General features: G+C 39.2%; 1 protein-coding gene across 1 annotated transcript in view; it reads right to left on the bottom strand.

The window, feature by feature from the left end:
• ZNF804B (zinc finger protein 804B) overlaps positions 1-12,437 on the bottom strand; it is a 396,079-nt gene extending 383,642 nt beyond the window's left edge. The window contains exon 1 of the mRNA XM_059712235.1: positions 12,262-12,437. Within this exon, the coding sequence (XP_059568218.1) occupies positions 12,262-12,369 (108 nt within the window). The 5' untranslated portion in view covers positions 12,370-12,437. The remainder of the gene's footprint in view (positions 1-12,261) is intronic.
• Positions 12,438-17,047: the final 4,610 nt, after the last annotated feature.

The following is a 17,047-nucleotide window of genomic DNA, read 5'->3' as shown; positions in this document are numbered from 1 at the left end:
CTTAATTAGTTTACTGTCAGTTAAGCTGCAAATATATATGTTCTTTGCTAAAACTCATTTTAATAGCATTTTTAAAAATAAAGCAGATCATAATCTTGTGTTAGGGCAGTCTTTGCCTTTGGAGTGGATGGGGCTTGAAAAAGGGTACACCAGGTCTTCCAGGGAGTTGTAATGTTCTGTATTTATATTTGGAGCATCAAAAAGCTGCACACTTATAATTTGGACAATTTATATATTACTAGAGGCCCGGTACACAAAAATTTGTGTACTCGGGGGGGTCCCTCAGCCCGGCCCATGCCCTCTCACAGTCTGGGACCCCTCGGAGGATGTTCACCTGCTGGCTTAGGCCCGCTCCCTGGGGGATTGGGCCCAAGCTGGCAATCAGACATCCCTCTGGCAGCCCGGCACAGCCCTTGGGGGATGTCCACTTGCCAGCGGGGAGTAGGCCTAAGCTGCAGTTGGACATCCTTAGCGCTGCTGAGGAGGTGGGAGAGGCTCCCGCCACCACTGCTCTACTGGCAGCCGTCAGCCTGGCTTGTGACTGAGAAGAGCTCCCCTTGTGGGAGCGCACCGACCACCAGGGGCAGCTCCTGCATTGAGTGTCTGCCCCCTGTTGGTCAGTGTGTGTCATAGTGACCAGTCATTCCCAGTCTTTCTATGTTAGGGTCAGTTTGCATATTACCCTTTTATTATATAGGATAGAGGCCTGGTGCATGGCGGGGGGCTGGCTGGTTTGCCCTGAAGGGTGTCCCGGATCAGGGTGGGGGTCCCGCTGGGGTAACTGGCCAGCCTGGGTGAGGGGCTGATGGCTGTTTGCAGGCTGGTCAAGCCCCCCCCCAGTGGGGACCCTCACCCCATGGAGGTTTGGCCAGCCTGGGTGAGGGGCTGATGGCTGTTTTCAGGCTGGCCACACCCCCTTTAGGATGGGGGTCCACTGGGGTGCCTGGCCAGTCTGGGTGAGGGGCTGAGGGCCGTTTTCAGGCTGGCCAAGCCCCCTGGAGACAGAAGCTCCCAGACTCTCCTGTTTTTCTCTTTTATTCTGGGATTTATTTACCTTCTATAATTGAAACTTTGTAGCCTTGAGAGGAGATCAGAGCTGGCCAGGGCGGGCGAAGGGAAGCCTCCTGCTCACTCCAGCTCCATGGCCACGGCCGGCTGAAAGCAGGTATCTGGGGTTTATTTACCATCTATAATTGAAACTTTGTTGCTTTGAGTGGAGCTCAGAGCTGCCACGGCAGGCGGGAAGCTTGGTTTCCTCCATCATTGGGGCAACCAAGCCTCCTGCTTGCTCCAGCTCCGTGGCTGCCGGCCGCCACCTTGGTTGGGTTAATTTGCATATAGTCGCTCTGATTGGCTGGTGGGCATGGCTTAAGGCATAGTGAAGGTACACTCAATTTTCTTTTCTTTTCTTTTTTTTAAAAATATATTTTATTGATTTTTTACAGAGAGGAAGGGAGAGAGATAGAGAGTCAGAAACATCGATGAGAGAGAAACATCGATCAGCCGCCTCCTGCACATCCCCCCCTGGGGATGTGCCCGCAACCCAGGTACATGCCCTTGACTGGAATTGAACCTGGGACCCTTCAGTCTGCAGGCCAACGCTCTATCCACTGAGCCAAACCAGTTTTGGCGGTACACTCAATTTTCATGTTTGTCTTTTATTAGTGTAGATGTTGTTCTTTAATACAGAAGTTAAAAAATAACTTTCCATTTTGATAGCATTAGGTCAAGCAACAGGCAATGTTGGCGATTTCACAAAATTATAATTATTACTTCAGTGGATCCCATCACTTTTTTAAAAGTAATGTTCTCCCCCCTATGAAATTTGCAGATGTCCTAATCAAAGACTACACAAACTAAGAACAATAGCCTTAAGATGTGTCTTTAAGATGATCTTGTTTTAGGGTTCTTAAATTAATCTTCTGTATAGATTATATGTATATAATTCAACAGAAAAATATCTGGGAAAAGTAAATACTATTTTAAATAGTGGGTAGTATTTTCCTAAATATATAATAATATCTTACTGAGTTTACCACCTTTGAATAATATAAAAGTTCTACTCTGTTGAAAAGGAAGAAAATTTTATCCTTTGCAACTGCATGGATGGAACTGGAGAATATTGTGCTAAGTGAAATAAGCCAGTCAGAGAGAGACAAATACCATATGATTTCACTCATATGTGAAAATTAATGAACAAACTGAACTGCTAAGAAAAATGGAGATGGACTCATAGACCAAGAGCAGGCAAACAGTGGGGCGAGGGGAGTGAGGGGGGGGATAGAGAAAAAAAGAGAGAGAGAGAACTCATGCACATGAACAAGAGTGTGGTGATTGCAGAGTGGAGGGGGATGGGTAGGGATGGTAGAGGGCACAGAGAGGCTAAAAGCTGATGGAAAAAATAAAATAATTTAAAAAAATGAATCATCAGTATGTTATATTTCAAAACTTGTATTACATAAAAACTGTAATAAAGCATTTTGAGTTGCAGAAAGTTTAATCAATACATAAGAAAATAATACAAGTGCGGAACATGGAAGAAGATTAGTTAATTCTCACATAATTTTCAGTCCTTTACATGACTTAACAATGAAAAATTTCCAGATGTCTCTGAATAGTTGCAGGGATGTGATGTTAAAGAGTGGGCAGATCTACCCTCCTGCTTCTAAAGAGCACACTAAGGACCAGTGAGTAAATGGAAGAAGGAGGCAGAGACATTGGTAGAGACAGAAGAAGACTTGGTGTTAATTACATTAGTCTCACAAGAGGATCAGTCACTTCAGAGAGCAAAGTAGCTCACCCACCATTGAAAATGTGCACCCACATTAAGAGTGGTTGTGTTAGTTTCCTATGGCTGCTCTAACAAATTATCACAAATGTACTGACAATATAAATCTATTATCATACAGTTCTTAAGTTGGAAGTCTTTCTGGACTAATATCAAGGTGTTAGTATGGCGGTGATTTTTTTCTGGATGATCTATAAGCGAAACCATTTACTTGCCTTTCCAGCTTCAGGAAGTCACCTGCATTCCTTGGCTTGTGGTCCCTTCCCCTATCTTCAAAGCCAGCATCACAACCTCCTCAGAGCTCTTTCTGACTTTGACACGTCTGCTTCCCTCTTATAGGGACTCTTGTGATTACACTGGGCCCACCTACATATTCCAAGATAATCTCCTCAACCTCCTTAATTATCTCACATCTGCAAAGCTCCCTTTGCCATGTAAGTTAAGAGTCAAAGGTTATCAATATTATAACATGGAGTCTTTATCATTATGATATGTTAAAAGGTATATAGTAGGAGGCTAAACTAGATTGCCAAGTGCTCTCCAAAGTTTATATCCTATAAAAAAGCAAAGAAATCAAATATCTGTTAACAACTATATAAAAAGTTTATTTGTATTAAGAAACTGACCATACAATAAACCTGATTCTCTTCATTCCAATTGATTACTATTATCTCTCTATGTGTCCACACTATATGACTGGATATTTTTAGATAAAAATCATTGTTTAGAAGCATTCCAAGCTCCTCTTTGAACAGTGGCTACATCCAGACTGATCCAAGAAAGGACAAGTGCTAACCAAGCCTTGTTGGAAAGTGTGCAGCTGATAAGTTCAGGCAATAATAACCACTGATCAGGGAATTATTGTAGGTGTTTTGAAAGAGGAAGAGAGAGAGAGAGATGGAGACAGAGGAGATAAATAGACAGAGGCAGAGTGAAAGAATAAGAGAAAGATAGGGTTTACGTACCACAATTTTTTCTCCTTACTACACACTGCTAAATAGAAAGAGAATGATCAAGTTCCTGACTTGCAATTCATTTCTCAGAAACTATTAAATATTCCAATGAGCCCTAGCTGGTTTGACTCAGTGGATAGAGCATCAGCCTGCAGACTGAAGGGTCCCAGGTTTGATTCTGGTCTAGGGCACATGCCTAGGTTGCAGGTTTGGCCCCCAGTAGGAGATGTGCAGGAGGCAGCTGATCAATGATTCTCTCTTATCATTGATGTTTCTATTTCTCTTTCCCTCTTCCTTCCTCTCTGAAATCAATAAAGTTTAAAAAAAAATATTCCAATGAAAAATATGGCTTAACTAACTCATGTATGAATTTCATCCATTTATATATAACCAATCTTCTCATGTGGCCTTTAACAAAAGATATGGAATATAGTACTCTGCAATTTGGATTAATAGAAAATACTAAATTATGCTTGAAGCAATTGACCGAGCGATCTTGGTAGACATTAAAGTGAGAAGCATTACTATAAAAACACTGACCACTCAATCCATCAGTAGAACAGTTTGCATTCTAGAAGATTCTAATGAACCTGGGAAAAATTTCTCTAAGAAAAGAGTTTTCTTCATGGAGATACCAGTAGGACTAAAGGGTACATATTTCTATCAATTAAATTTCTATTGAAATCCTTTTGTTTTATATTAAAATCAATAATAAACCAGAAGCTGTGCTCAGCTTTGGGGATATAAGGGTAACAGTAGATATGGCACAAAGGATCTCACATTTCATGGTGAAATTGAGACCAAGAAACAAATAGGTTCAGCGATAATCAAAGCAGAAAATGGTTGTGATAGCAGCCTGCAGGAGAAGCCCTGGACCCATGATAGGGAACTCAGTGTAAACCAGTGATGGCGAACCTTTTGAGCTCGGCGTGTCAGCATTTTGAAAAACCCTAACTTAACTCTGGTGCTGTGTCACATATAGAAATTTTTTGATATTTGCAACCATAGTAAAACAAAGACTTATGATATTTATTTTATATATTTAAATGCCATTTAACAAAGAAAAATCAACCAAAAAAATGAGTTCGCATGTCACCTCTGACACGTGTGTCATAGGTTCGCCATCACTGGTGTAGACTCACATGAGAAACCAACTCCTTAATAAGTCTGCAAGCATGGCCCAACAAAAGAAGGCAAAAAAAGGATCTGTGACAGAGGAAACAGCATGTACAATGGCATAAATTCTATAAATACTTGTCGTAATCAAGAACTCGGAGTAGTTCAGTATGGCTGAACGACAGAATCAGGTAGAAGATTAAAGGGAGTTAAAACTGACTCTGTAGCGAGAGGCTGGATCATGAAGAATCTTAGATACCACCCAACAGCTTTGAGCATTCTCAGATAACATGAGTAAAATTAATATGGCCACCTCTATGTCTGCTGACTTCACAAGCAAATGAAGCAAATGAATGGGGAGAGTCAGACTTACATGGGTTCTCCATCCCCGACATCATTCAAAAATGGGACCAAGGGCTATTTTCTGTTTAGAATATGATAATTATTTCATTCACAAAGAGGAAATGCATATAGCTTTGGCTTGCCAAGATGATGTTAGGGAATATAATTATAGCAAAATGGAGATTTGGAAAGGACATGTGGCTAACTAAATTTGTTGCTCGGGAAGTAGATGGGACAAGTGAAGTGATGAGTAATAGCTGTGGGAAGGAGAGCAAGGGGAGAACATTGGTAGGTAGGTTCTGAATGGAGATATGGAGGGAGCTCTAAATTCTGAACTAGAGATGAAAGTCACATGTGGATGCTAAACAGTGAAGGGACTTATATGTTTGGTTCAGGGGGCAGGTAGCATGGAATTGTTCTCCCCATTTGCAAGGGTTTATACATCTGGAGTTAAAAGCATATGCCAACACTTATGCATCAACCAAAAAGATACTTAAAAATTGATAATCATGTTAATCAAAGGAATAAGAATCAATGGCAAGGAGAATAAGAGGGAGGGGAAAGATTGCTTAAAAAAATTGGCAGTATTAATTTAAAAATAAAATATATTCTGCCTCTTACACCCACACAAAAGTGAAATAAAATTTGCCAAGAGGAATTTTCCAATTGTCAAAGCAAAAAATTGGCAGCCCTAATTGTACTTGCTACAAGTGAACAAAATGAATACTCTCCGTGAATCATTCTCAAAACTGTCCAGTACAAAATCCTAAGTGGCATCCCTATATTTGGACAGTCTATATTTTATTATTTATTTATAGCCTGCCTTGCTTTCACAAACAGACGTAAGTCATCTGAAAGCAACTTTATACATTAAAACAATAAACTATAAAGTTAAAAGAATGAGAGCTGTGGAAAATAAAGTTAAAATAAGAGCTAACATTGGGATAGGAGATGAGCAAAGGTAGGGGCATGATGTTGCTTTAAAGGCCAACATCAATCTTCAACACTTGGTTAGGCCACAGCTTTGTCTCAAGGTTTCCTACCAGCCAAAGAAGAAAGGAAAAATAGTTAACTCTATAGTTCTCTTTATCTGTGAAGAAAAAGTACTAGTATATTAGAAATATATGTTTAGATTTTAGGTATCAAATATGAATAAAAGAGAGTTTAGTTCAATGCATGTTTTCAGGGTGCACCTCAGGAAAAATAAGATCATTAGTGAGTATCATTAAAAGCCCTATTTTAAATACTATGTCATATCCTTTTCCATGTTTTGTCTTCAATAAGCTAACAATGCCTTAGTGAACATAACCAAAGTATGTTGTAAATCATCTTTCCAGAATTTCTTTTCAAGTCCAAAAGTTACTTCCAATGTAAGGGAGACTATGGAACTTGGTGATTCGTATATTCCTATTACCATCATAACTATACTTTTTCAAAAAATATATCAAATGTTTAATTTCTCTCTCCAGACCTTATCCAGTAAGTAAACCTGATTTATAAAATCTGTCAATAAAAGGCTGTTGCCTGTCATTTTATAAAGATTACCTGAAAAACTATATTTGCTAAAACCAAATGACATATTTGAGCAAAGTAGCCCTTTTATTTCAATTTTGATTCAGACTATTTTCTACGAAATATGTACATATATACTAAAACTTATTCTGGCAGTGTGCATTTTGAATAAACCAAACTCACACTAAAATACACTTCAAAAGTTATTTGAAATATATATTTCTCTTCTTGTTTCATGCTCTCAATACACCCTTGAACCTATTGACATCTTGAGCTCCATCAACACGTGAAAAATATGTATCTTAGTATTTATGCATTATATGAAAAGATTTCACAGTTACAATTAACACCAAATTTTTTAAAACTATAAGTGATTAAGTTTTGTTAAATACAGTCCCCATTTGGCCTACCTATGATGCTAATATGTTTTATTCTTATTTTGTTCCCAAATTATGGGGGAAACCTAAAATAGAGTTTATCTTAATTGTATATCGAAAAGAAACAAATCAAGGGATTTGATACATCAAATTTTAATTACAAAATAAATGCTATATAATCTAATAAAGTCACAATGCACTCAAATACTCATCTGATTCATCTTATCATGCAAACTTTCTGAAGTCAGAGAAAAATAAATTTAACTCCTAGAAAGTTGACACATTTTTTAAAGCATAAACGCCAACTACTAGTTTCTGAAATTAGTTGGGGGGAAAGAAGAAAGGGTTGAAAAGGCAATGAGAAGAAAAGAGGTTGCTTAATACAATATTTGGCATAAGAAAGAAAACATCAAGAATTGTAACTGAGCCTTTATTGAAAACATCTAAAAGTTTTCATATGAAAGGCAGCATTATGCATTCATGAATTTGAGAATAGGATGCAGGTGACTTTTCTATGGGAGAGCATATCTTCGTAATTATTTTTTGGCACATCAGTTTGAGAGCATTTTGGATGTGTTTAACTTGTACTTATTAAGCATAATGAAATACATATAATTGAAGATCATAGATATCAGAATAAAGAACAAGGTTGTAACCTCACTCATTTCCTCATTTAAGAAGTTCTATGAATAGATGGACCCTCAAGATAGTCTTTTCCAGAACTTCTTTCATTTATACATATGCATTTGTAATTTTTAAAAGGGGGCTTTATAGGAATTTTTAGCTCATCTAAAATGCTTGTTTGTGGGAGGTAGAAGAAGGTAAAGGGGAGCAGATAAATGGTGAAAGAAGGAAACTTGACTTGGGGTCATGAACATACAATATGCAGATTATATATTATAAACTTGTGCATCTGAAAACTAGAAAAATTAAGAATTAAATTATTTTTGTATGTCAACTACTTCTATTAGGCACTTTATTTGGATAACAGAATAAGATCACCAAACAAAACAAAATAACAACAAAATTCCAAGGACCTGATCTGTTACTCAGATAAAAATCCCAAGAATTATCTTCTCATCCAATATTTCAGGGGAAGACAATAGGCATTTCCAGAAACAGATAATTCCTGGATGGTGCTTTCAGGAATAATCACTTCTTAAGAAGTATCACTCTAAGCTTCTAAACAGTGGTAATAAGTTCAACAATATGTTACTATGATTATCATTAATATTTCATCAATAGATATTCTGAATGACAGCCTTACTATTAACCTTACCCAGATTAAGTAAACTATAATAAACCATACTTGAATCTAAGTTTGACAATTTTGAAGTCCATAAAATAACTAAGAATCTATTCCAATACATTTTTGACACTACATCGAGGATATTACTTGTTTCATTGCTTTCAAACATGCTGATAGAAGAACTTAGAAGTTCACAAAGAAATGAATTTACCAACAGACTGTTTTCTTATTGAATTCTTCAGTTATTGTGACAAAGTTTTACCATCAATGTATTTGATGATAAAAAAGTTTATGAAATAATGTATAGGTTAACTATTTATGCTTCAGCACTGGTAACAATGTGTGTGTGTGTGTGTGTGTGTGTGTGTGTGTGTGTGTGTGTATGCATCACACAGTAATTTTAAGTCATCATTCAGACATATTATTTCAGAGTTCTGATAGGAAAGGTTGTAAATATCCTAAAATGAAGGAGGATGCAAATTTATTTTCTAAAATTAAAGATTTTTAGCATTAAACACTATGCGATACTTTCTGTCATTATTCTTTCCTTTATCCCTGGATTTAAAGTAACATAAACCATCTTAAATCAATTATTCACATTCTGATTAGCATGTAGGCAGTATGCTATTTTTTTCACACCAAGTTTCCAAAAGGAAGAGAGATGCCACAGATAAGACATTTGCATGTTGTTACTTTGAAGACAGGAGCTGAATTTCACTCTAAAATTTTCAATTTGCTGATCTGGGAAAATTGTTTGGGGGTAAAATGCTTTATTTATTTCTCAAGTATCCCATTAAGTATTTATTATCAGAATTCCATATAATGATTCCATGTTTTCTCAATGAAATCCTTTGAAATTATATATATATATATATATATATATATATATATATATATATATTCATTCCCTTTTGCACTGTCAGTTTAATATCATGTGTTCAGATTCTACAAACCCGTGATTTGAACATGACAAATGTATACAACTCCTTTAAATATATAACTGAAGAATAATACCTATAAGACATTGAAATAGTAAATTCATATTAGGTGCATTTATATCAGATCTCCAAAAGAAGAAACTCTTATTATATCAAAAAGGAATGGTGGCTTTCACCTTTCAATAACAAAGTTACCAAATAGTCTCATTCAATAGTGTTATGTGCTACTTTTAAACAGCTCTATTAAAACAAAAATGTGGATTAAAAAATCTTACTCTTAGAATTAAAGAGTAAGAACTAAAGCTGAAGTATTCTAGAATTTAATGTGAGTGAGTTAAATCAACTAATGATATCCCAAGCTATATAAATTGAGTCTCAATGAGTGCAAATAATTAATGTAATTTATGTAGAGGTCAATTTGAAACTATTCTGGGCACTAAATTTGAAAAAACAAAGTACTGTAGAAGTAGCTATGTATTTCAAGAAAAAAATAAATTTACCTTATGAATATGTGAGTATAATATTTATACTGATGAAAAAAACTCAATAAATGTATGTTAACCTGAAAGTTTGGGGGATGTGTATTGATGATTATAAAAAAGAAATGATGTATAACCAGAGTTTTTAGTTTCATGCTTTACAATTCATAAAGAAGGCAAATATAAACTCATCTAGACCAGGGAACTATTATTTAAATGCCCAAAGGTCTAGGGTACAGAAGGTACCAATTGATTTTAGGGAGAAAGACTAGTGTTATGCAATGTGAAGGCAACTCTGACTTGTCTAACAACCTGCCCATGGCAGAATGAATGAACATCAATTTGTCATATACTGCCAAGCTCATGTGAGAGACTATTCAAACCTTGAAAAAGTAATTCAAATTCAATAGCAAAATGTAAAAGAAGACAAAATAAATCAAGGTTAGGCAATACATATACACACTAATTTAGATATTTTAAAGTATGCAAATGTAATTTAACTCAAATGTATAAATATTAGGGAGAATAAATCAGCGAGTTAAAGTATAGTGTCTATATAAAAATAAATTAGTATTTCAGTAAAAACCAGCCCAAAATTAATGAAAATAGTGTCCTGTGGGTGTGAGCGCCTAATCAGCCAGCAGAACCATGAGGAGGATGGGCTGTCTTCTCACATCTACAGTCACCTGTCCATTCCCTGCGGGTCAGTCAAGCACCTGGGAGATGAGTGACCATAGTGGGAGAGGAAGGACACTTTTCACCAAGTGTCATAAATTTCTTCTGCAAACCCTTTAGATTTTGGAAGATTAACATCACATTTTAACCAACTCAAATAGAACTAAACAATGTAGAAACTAGGAAGTGATTCTACCTTTACCCTGTGAATTATTAAGGCACATATACTACAAAACAGTTTCTAATTCAGATTTCCATAACCAAAGACAGGTTTTTGGAAGACAGCCACAAAGATTATTAAAGGATGAAAAATAACACCTATTAGAAGGGTGGAACATGAGAGGTTTTCAAGGCAAAATGAGCTTGAAAAAGAAGAATTTGAAGGATTTATTTTGCTAAAAGGAACATCCTGACACTGTGGTTTGCTAAACATTAAGGTGGTTTGCTGAGACTATGGAAAGTCCAATCCTGAAAATCTTTAAGTACAGGAAGGATTCTGACCACAGCTGCTCAGGATCAAATGTGGGCTTTATTCAACTAAAACTCTCCCCGAGTCTTCCAACCCTGTGAATTTAATTGTAAATGCCAACACAAACAGTATATTCCATCAAACACTTCTGCTTCAGCACCATACAGCGGTTTGTGGGGAGGGGAGGGGAGGGGGGGGGAGGGAGATTGTACGGATCCACTTTTTACAGTGCATGGAAGCATGTGAGGAAATACTTTGTCACAATTAGGAGTCCTAGTGATTGATATCTTTGGGTTCTTGCACTTTCTTATTTAGATTTCACATGCAAATCACATACAGCACTTTTTGGAATATATTACAGGTTTTTATAATATATTACAGATTTGAATAATTCATGATAATGAAGCAATAAACCATGATGGAAAGTACTAAGAAAATAAATAAAAATCAGGCAACCTAAATGTTCCTTCGTTATATCATAAAGACCCAAAATACTGGCTTTTAGATTAAACTAGAAAAATTGTTCTTTAAGTTTAGACATTTAGTCACTAATAACCCAAAACTTTAAAAAATACATCATGCCACAAATGTTTCCTTGAAATACATCCTAATCCTTAAAACATTAGTCTCTATATAGTATGTACTAAGGAATGAATTAATACTATATTAAAGTCATAGATTCTGATCAAAATTATGTTTTAAAAAAGAATAAATCAAATAGTAAGCCAAGTTGAATAGTTTACTAAATTAAATAGCAATCACTCAAATTGCATGTGAATAGACCTGTATATAACAACGAACTATCCGAGTTGTATTTCCACAAAGAACTCTTGGTCTTTCCTTAGAGAATCATTCATTAGAATGCATCAAGTTTCCACATCAAACACCTTGACCTTTGCCAGTACTCTGATGCAGAATATTTAAAAGTTTATTGTCTTCTAAAGTAGCAGCAGCATTATTCAACTAATCCCAACTGCTGACTTCACAAAGCGTGGTTATAACGTGCCATTCAAACTTTCTACACTGTCCAAATCAGCAGATCCACAACTGGAGATAGCCACACAGGAGCAACCCTCGCAGCCCCTCAGTGAACTGCATTCAGCAAATATTTGCATCCATAGCACTAGAAATGCTAATGAGTGTGTTGGAAATACACATGTAAACACGTACCCCTAACAGTCAATAAATTGTATAAACAGACACAATATGCCTATAAGATACGGTCATTATCCGCCACCCACTCCATGTACCAGGACAGTATCTCTTTGTTTACAATGATTCTGAAGGCGAGTGCGTGTGCTGTGGTGTGTGTGCGTGTGCGTGTATGTGTGTGTGTGTGTGCTCGCGCGTGTGCGCAGGTTACCGGAGACGGAGATCCGTTCTTGCAGAGGGGCCCTCGGAAGACTCCTTTAATGCCCCGGTAGTGCCCATTGCTGAGATGTCTCGAACTGATGACCAGGTAACAAGCCATGTGGGTCCGGACGGGAGGTACAGAGTCTCAACTTCTTACCAGGCGACCAGCCGCGGAAATGCGGCCGGCTTCTCAGGAGCAGCAGCGACTGCCACCTCCCGAGGAGAAGTGGCCAGCAGGACGCGGGGGGCGCGCGTCCCCGCTCCTCGCCCCGCGCGCTGGGCTCCGGCTGCCGGTCCCGGCTGCTCTGAAGGCGGCGGCAGCCACAGATCACTTAGGGGACCCTGCGAGCCAGTCCACATGCTGCTCTGACCCGCTGGCGGCGAGGTGACTGCTCCGCCGCAGGGCCGGAGAGATGTCTTTTTAAGGACAACTTCCTGGGTCCGCTGGGGAATCAGGAGCTCCCCTCCGGTTCCTCCTGCCCCCGCCGGGCACCGAAGCCAGCCGGGGATGCTCGGCGAGGGTCCCCAGGCTCCGGCGGGGGCGACAGCAGGCTGAGCTGTGGGCTGCGGCGCCGAGGATCCAGCAGCAGCAGCCTGTGCGGGGAGTGTGGCGGGGAGTCCTTGGAAGCGCCAAATCCCTGCGCCCGCGGCAGTGGCGGGGGAGGAGGTGGGGAAGGCGACAGGCGGGCTGGGGAGGATAGGGAGTTTGGGGACGCTGGGACGCGGGAGCCGGAGCTGTTAGCACCGCAATTCAGAGCAGTCCGGGCGCACGGGGTGTCCGGCTGGGCTAGGAGGTGACAGCTGCCATGGCTATGGCGGGAGGCTCAGCATCCTGCCATCAGCCAGGCCACCCAGCCCGCTGGTCTCTGCGCCCCATTTGGGGGCCAAGTTTGCACTGTTTGGGGCAGAGGCCGGGCTGCCTAGCGTGGTCTGCAGGGAGGAGAGGAGCGGGAAGGGAGCGTTTCCTTACCCTCCCTGCCTGCGCACCTCAGCATTTCCTCTGCACTCGGGCTGAAGGCCGGGTCAGCAGAAGCCACAGCTCCCCAGCCAGGGGTGAGGATGCGAGTGGCAGCCGCAAATAGGGCGGACACATTAGATGCCCTGTGGCAGGTCACGGATGGAGAAGGAAGCAAGTTTTCGGTAGAAAACTTACATAAGGAAACATGCGTATGTGTGTATATACATACATATATATCCAGAGTTATACTCACTCACCAATCATCCTGTATCTTCAGAGAGGCAGCTATTTTTGGTCTGTAAAGTACTTTCTGTCTTCACAATCTCTGAAATTACCCCTGGGAAATGTTATTTTTAACGGGCATTGTATCCTTTACTCTAAATCAAGCCACCAGGGCGCGAGCTGCACTGGGAATAAAAGACTTGTGCAGAGCCCTAGCTGGTTTGGCTCAATGGATAGAGGATCGGCCTGCAGACTGAAGGGTCCCAGGGTTTGATTCTGGCCAAGGGTACATGCCTGGGTTGCAGGCTCAGTCCCCAGTAGTAGGGGATGTGCAGGAGGCAGCGGATCAATGACGATCAATGACTCTCTCTCATCATTGATGTTTCTATCTGTCTCTCCCTTTCCCTTCCTCTCTAAAATAAATACAAATATATTTTTAGAAAAATACTTGTGCAGAAAAGGGAAGGGAGGCCTTGCAGAGTCCGAAGGCACCCTCTCCCCCACCCTGCTGACCTAATGGGGTTCTGTGATCCCTCTCACCCCACTGGAGGGCCTGTGCTGGCGAGAAGATGAGCATAGGGTTGCATATATCTCAGTGAGCATAAGGATGCATATATCTTTGGGAATATGTGTTTTTGAGTTTTTCGGGTAGATACCCAGAAGAGAGACTGCTGGGTCCTATGGTAACTCTAGTTTTAGTTTTTTTGAGGAACCACCATATGGTTTTCCATAGTGGCTGTACCAGTCTACATTCCCACCAGCAATGAAGGAGGGTTCATTTTTCTACACAACCTCTCCAACAATTGGTATTACCTGTCTTGCTGGTAATAGCCACTCTAACAAGTGAGAGGTGGTATCTCATTGTAGTGTTGATTCGCAATTCCCTACTAGGTAGGGAAGCTGAACATCTCTTCATATATCTGATGATCATTTGTATGTCTTCTTGGGAGAGGTGTCTGCTCAGGTCTTCTGCCCATTTTTTTTTTAATTGAACTGTTTGGTGTTGAGTTGTATAACATTGTTATATACTTAGGATAGTAACCCCTTGTTGGAGCTGTTGTTTGCAAATATCTTCTCCCATCTGGTTTGATTGCCTTTTTGTTTTGTTGGTGGTTTCTTTGGCTGTGCAGAAGCTTTTTAGTTTGATATAGTCTCATTCACTTTCTTTTGCCTTTACTTCCCTTGCCTTTGGGGTCAAATTCATAAAATGTTCTCCAAGACCAGGGTCCATAAGTTTAGTACCTACCCTTTTTTCTATGTAATTCATTTTTTCAGGTCTTGTATTTAGGTGTTTCGTCTATTTTGAATTAATTCTTGTTCAAGGGGAAACTGTTATCTAGTTTCATTCTTTTGCATGTGGCTTTCTAATTCTCCCAGCACTATTTATGGAAAGGACTTTCTTTATTTCATTCTGTGTTTTGGGCTCCTTAGCACTATCCGTGGTGGCGAAGACAGGGAGACAACCAAGATGTCCTTCGATAGATGATTGGATAAAGAGGATGTGTCCATGGAATACTATTTAGCCATAAGAAAAGATGAAATATTGGCATTTGCAACAACATGGATAGACTGTGAGAATATGATAGTAAGTGAAATAAGTCAGTCAGAAAAAGCTAAGAACCGTATGATTTCCTTTATATGTGGGATATAAAACTGAACTCAGAGATTCAGACTGACAACAGCATGCTAGTTACCAAAGGGAAGTCTGGGGGAGGAGGTAGAGGGTAAAGGGGCCAAATATATGGTGATGGAAGATGATTTGACTATGTGTGGCGGGTTCACAATGCAATCTAGAGATCATGTACATAGTAATGCACACTTGAAACCTGTATGAACTTATTAACCAATGTCACCCCAATAAATTTAATTAATTGTTTAAAGGTGGCCTCATTTCCCTCCGTTGTCTTATCCCTGGAATTGATACAAGGTTAAGGCTAATGCTCTCAGTCCTCTCCCCAGTTTTCTCCTTTCTGTCCCCCACAATGTTCCATTTGTAATTTGTATCCTGGTTGACACTCACAAATGACAGAAACTGATAAAAGAAAACAGGCAATTTATTTTTTTTCAAGTCAAACAACTCAAAAACCTCTTAAGCAATATATATATATATATATATATATATATATATATATATATATATATATATATATACTAGAGGCTAGAGGCTAGAGGCCCGGTGCACAAAATTCGTGCATGGTGGGGGGGGTCCCCTCAGCCCAGCCTGCACCCTCTCCAATCTGGGATCCCTTTCACAATCTGGGACCACTGGCTCCTAACTGCTCACCTGCCTGCCTGATTGCCCCTAACTGGCCCCCCTACCAGCCTGGTTGCCCCCAACTGCCCCCCCTGTCAGCCTAGCTACCCCTTACTGCCCCGCCTACTGGCCTGGTCGCCCAACGCAGCCTGCTGTTCAGTCATTGGGTCATCCCTCACTAAGCCCCGTGCCAGTCTTATCGCCCCACACAGCTTGCTGCTCAGTCACTTGGTCATCCCTCACTAAACCCCCTGCCGGCCTTGTCGCCCCACTCAGCCTGTTCAGTAGTCTGTTCGGTTGTTTCGGATGTGATGGCCCCTGGCTCTACATATATATATTCCAATTAAAATGACTATTGTAACTGCCCAATATAGGGTTGAATTTTTTCCATTATTTCAATAGCTTATATCCTTAGTATTTATTAAGAAATACACAGATGTATTTCTCATTTTAAACATTTTATATATTTCTTTCAAGGTTTTTTTTAAGTGTTTATAAAGTGTCTTAATATGTAAAGAGAAAATGCCAATTCCTTGAAAACTTTGAATGCAAAATTACTGACACTGATATAGTGCAATTATAGGAATTATTTAATTATTTTGTAACTATCTTGTTGGTAAGAGTTTTTGAAATAAAAAAATATTATGGGTAGTGACAATAGATATAACATATCCACCTTTTCCTTCCTGTTAAGACATGATGTGTTTAATGAAGTTTTGTTTATTAAACTTAGAGCTGAAAAATGTTTTTTGAAGCTGAGAATGTATAATATTACTCACATATAGACATTAGATCTATTCCATACAAATGGTACAATGTATATGCAAATAGTAAAATTTCAAAATCAGGAGAAGATTTTGACAAAAAATAAATAAAGGAGATAGTGTGGCTCAGTCTATAACCACTATTTCTTCATAAATATCAGTAGCAAACAGCATTAAAAATTTAAATGTAAGTATCCTTAAATGGACTTGAAAAATGAATGATGTCACATGTTATAAATAACAGTTCCAAGGATATTATTCCTTTTTCACTAAGCAAACATAATTCCCAATGATATTTAATTATTTTTAAGAATCAGGTACGCATTTCTAAAATGAAAAGACTGACTTAAGTAATCAAAATGGATACAATCAAACCTGGCCAGTAGCTAAGTGATCAGAGCACCAGCCCTCTCACTGAAGGGTCTCAGGTTTGATTTCCAGTCAAGGGCATATACCTGGGTTGCAGGTTCATCCCTGGTCAGGGTGAGTGGGAAAGGTGATGTGTCTTTCACACACTGATGTTTTTCTCTCTCTCCCCCACCTTTCCTCCCTTCTACTCTCTAAAAAATTTAATGGGAAAAATATCCTTGGGTGAGGA

This window comes from Myotis daubentonii, chromosome 10 (assembly GCF_963259705.1).
Source record: "Myotis daubentonii chromosome 10, mMyoDau2.1, whole genome shotgun sequence".
Taxonomy (NCBI): domain Eukaryota; kingdom Metazoa; phylum Chordata; class Mammalia; order Chiroptera; family Vespertilionidae; genus Myotis; species Myotis daubentonii.
Note: the sequence above shows the minus strand (reverse complement) of the source record. Positions and strands in the feature narration are given on the sequence as shown.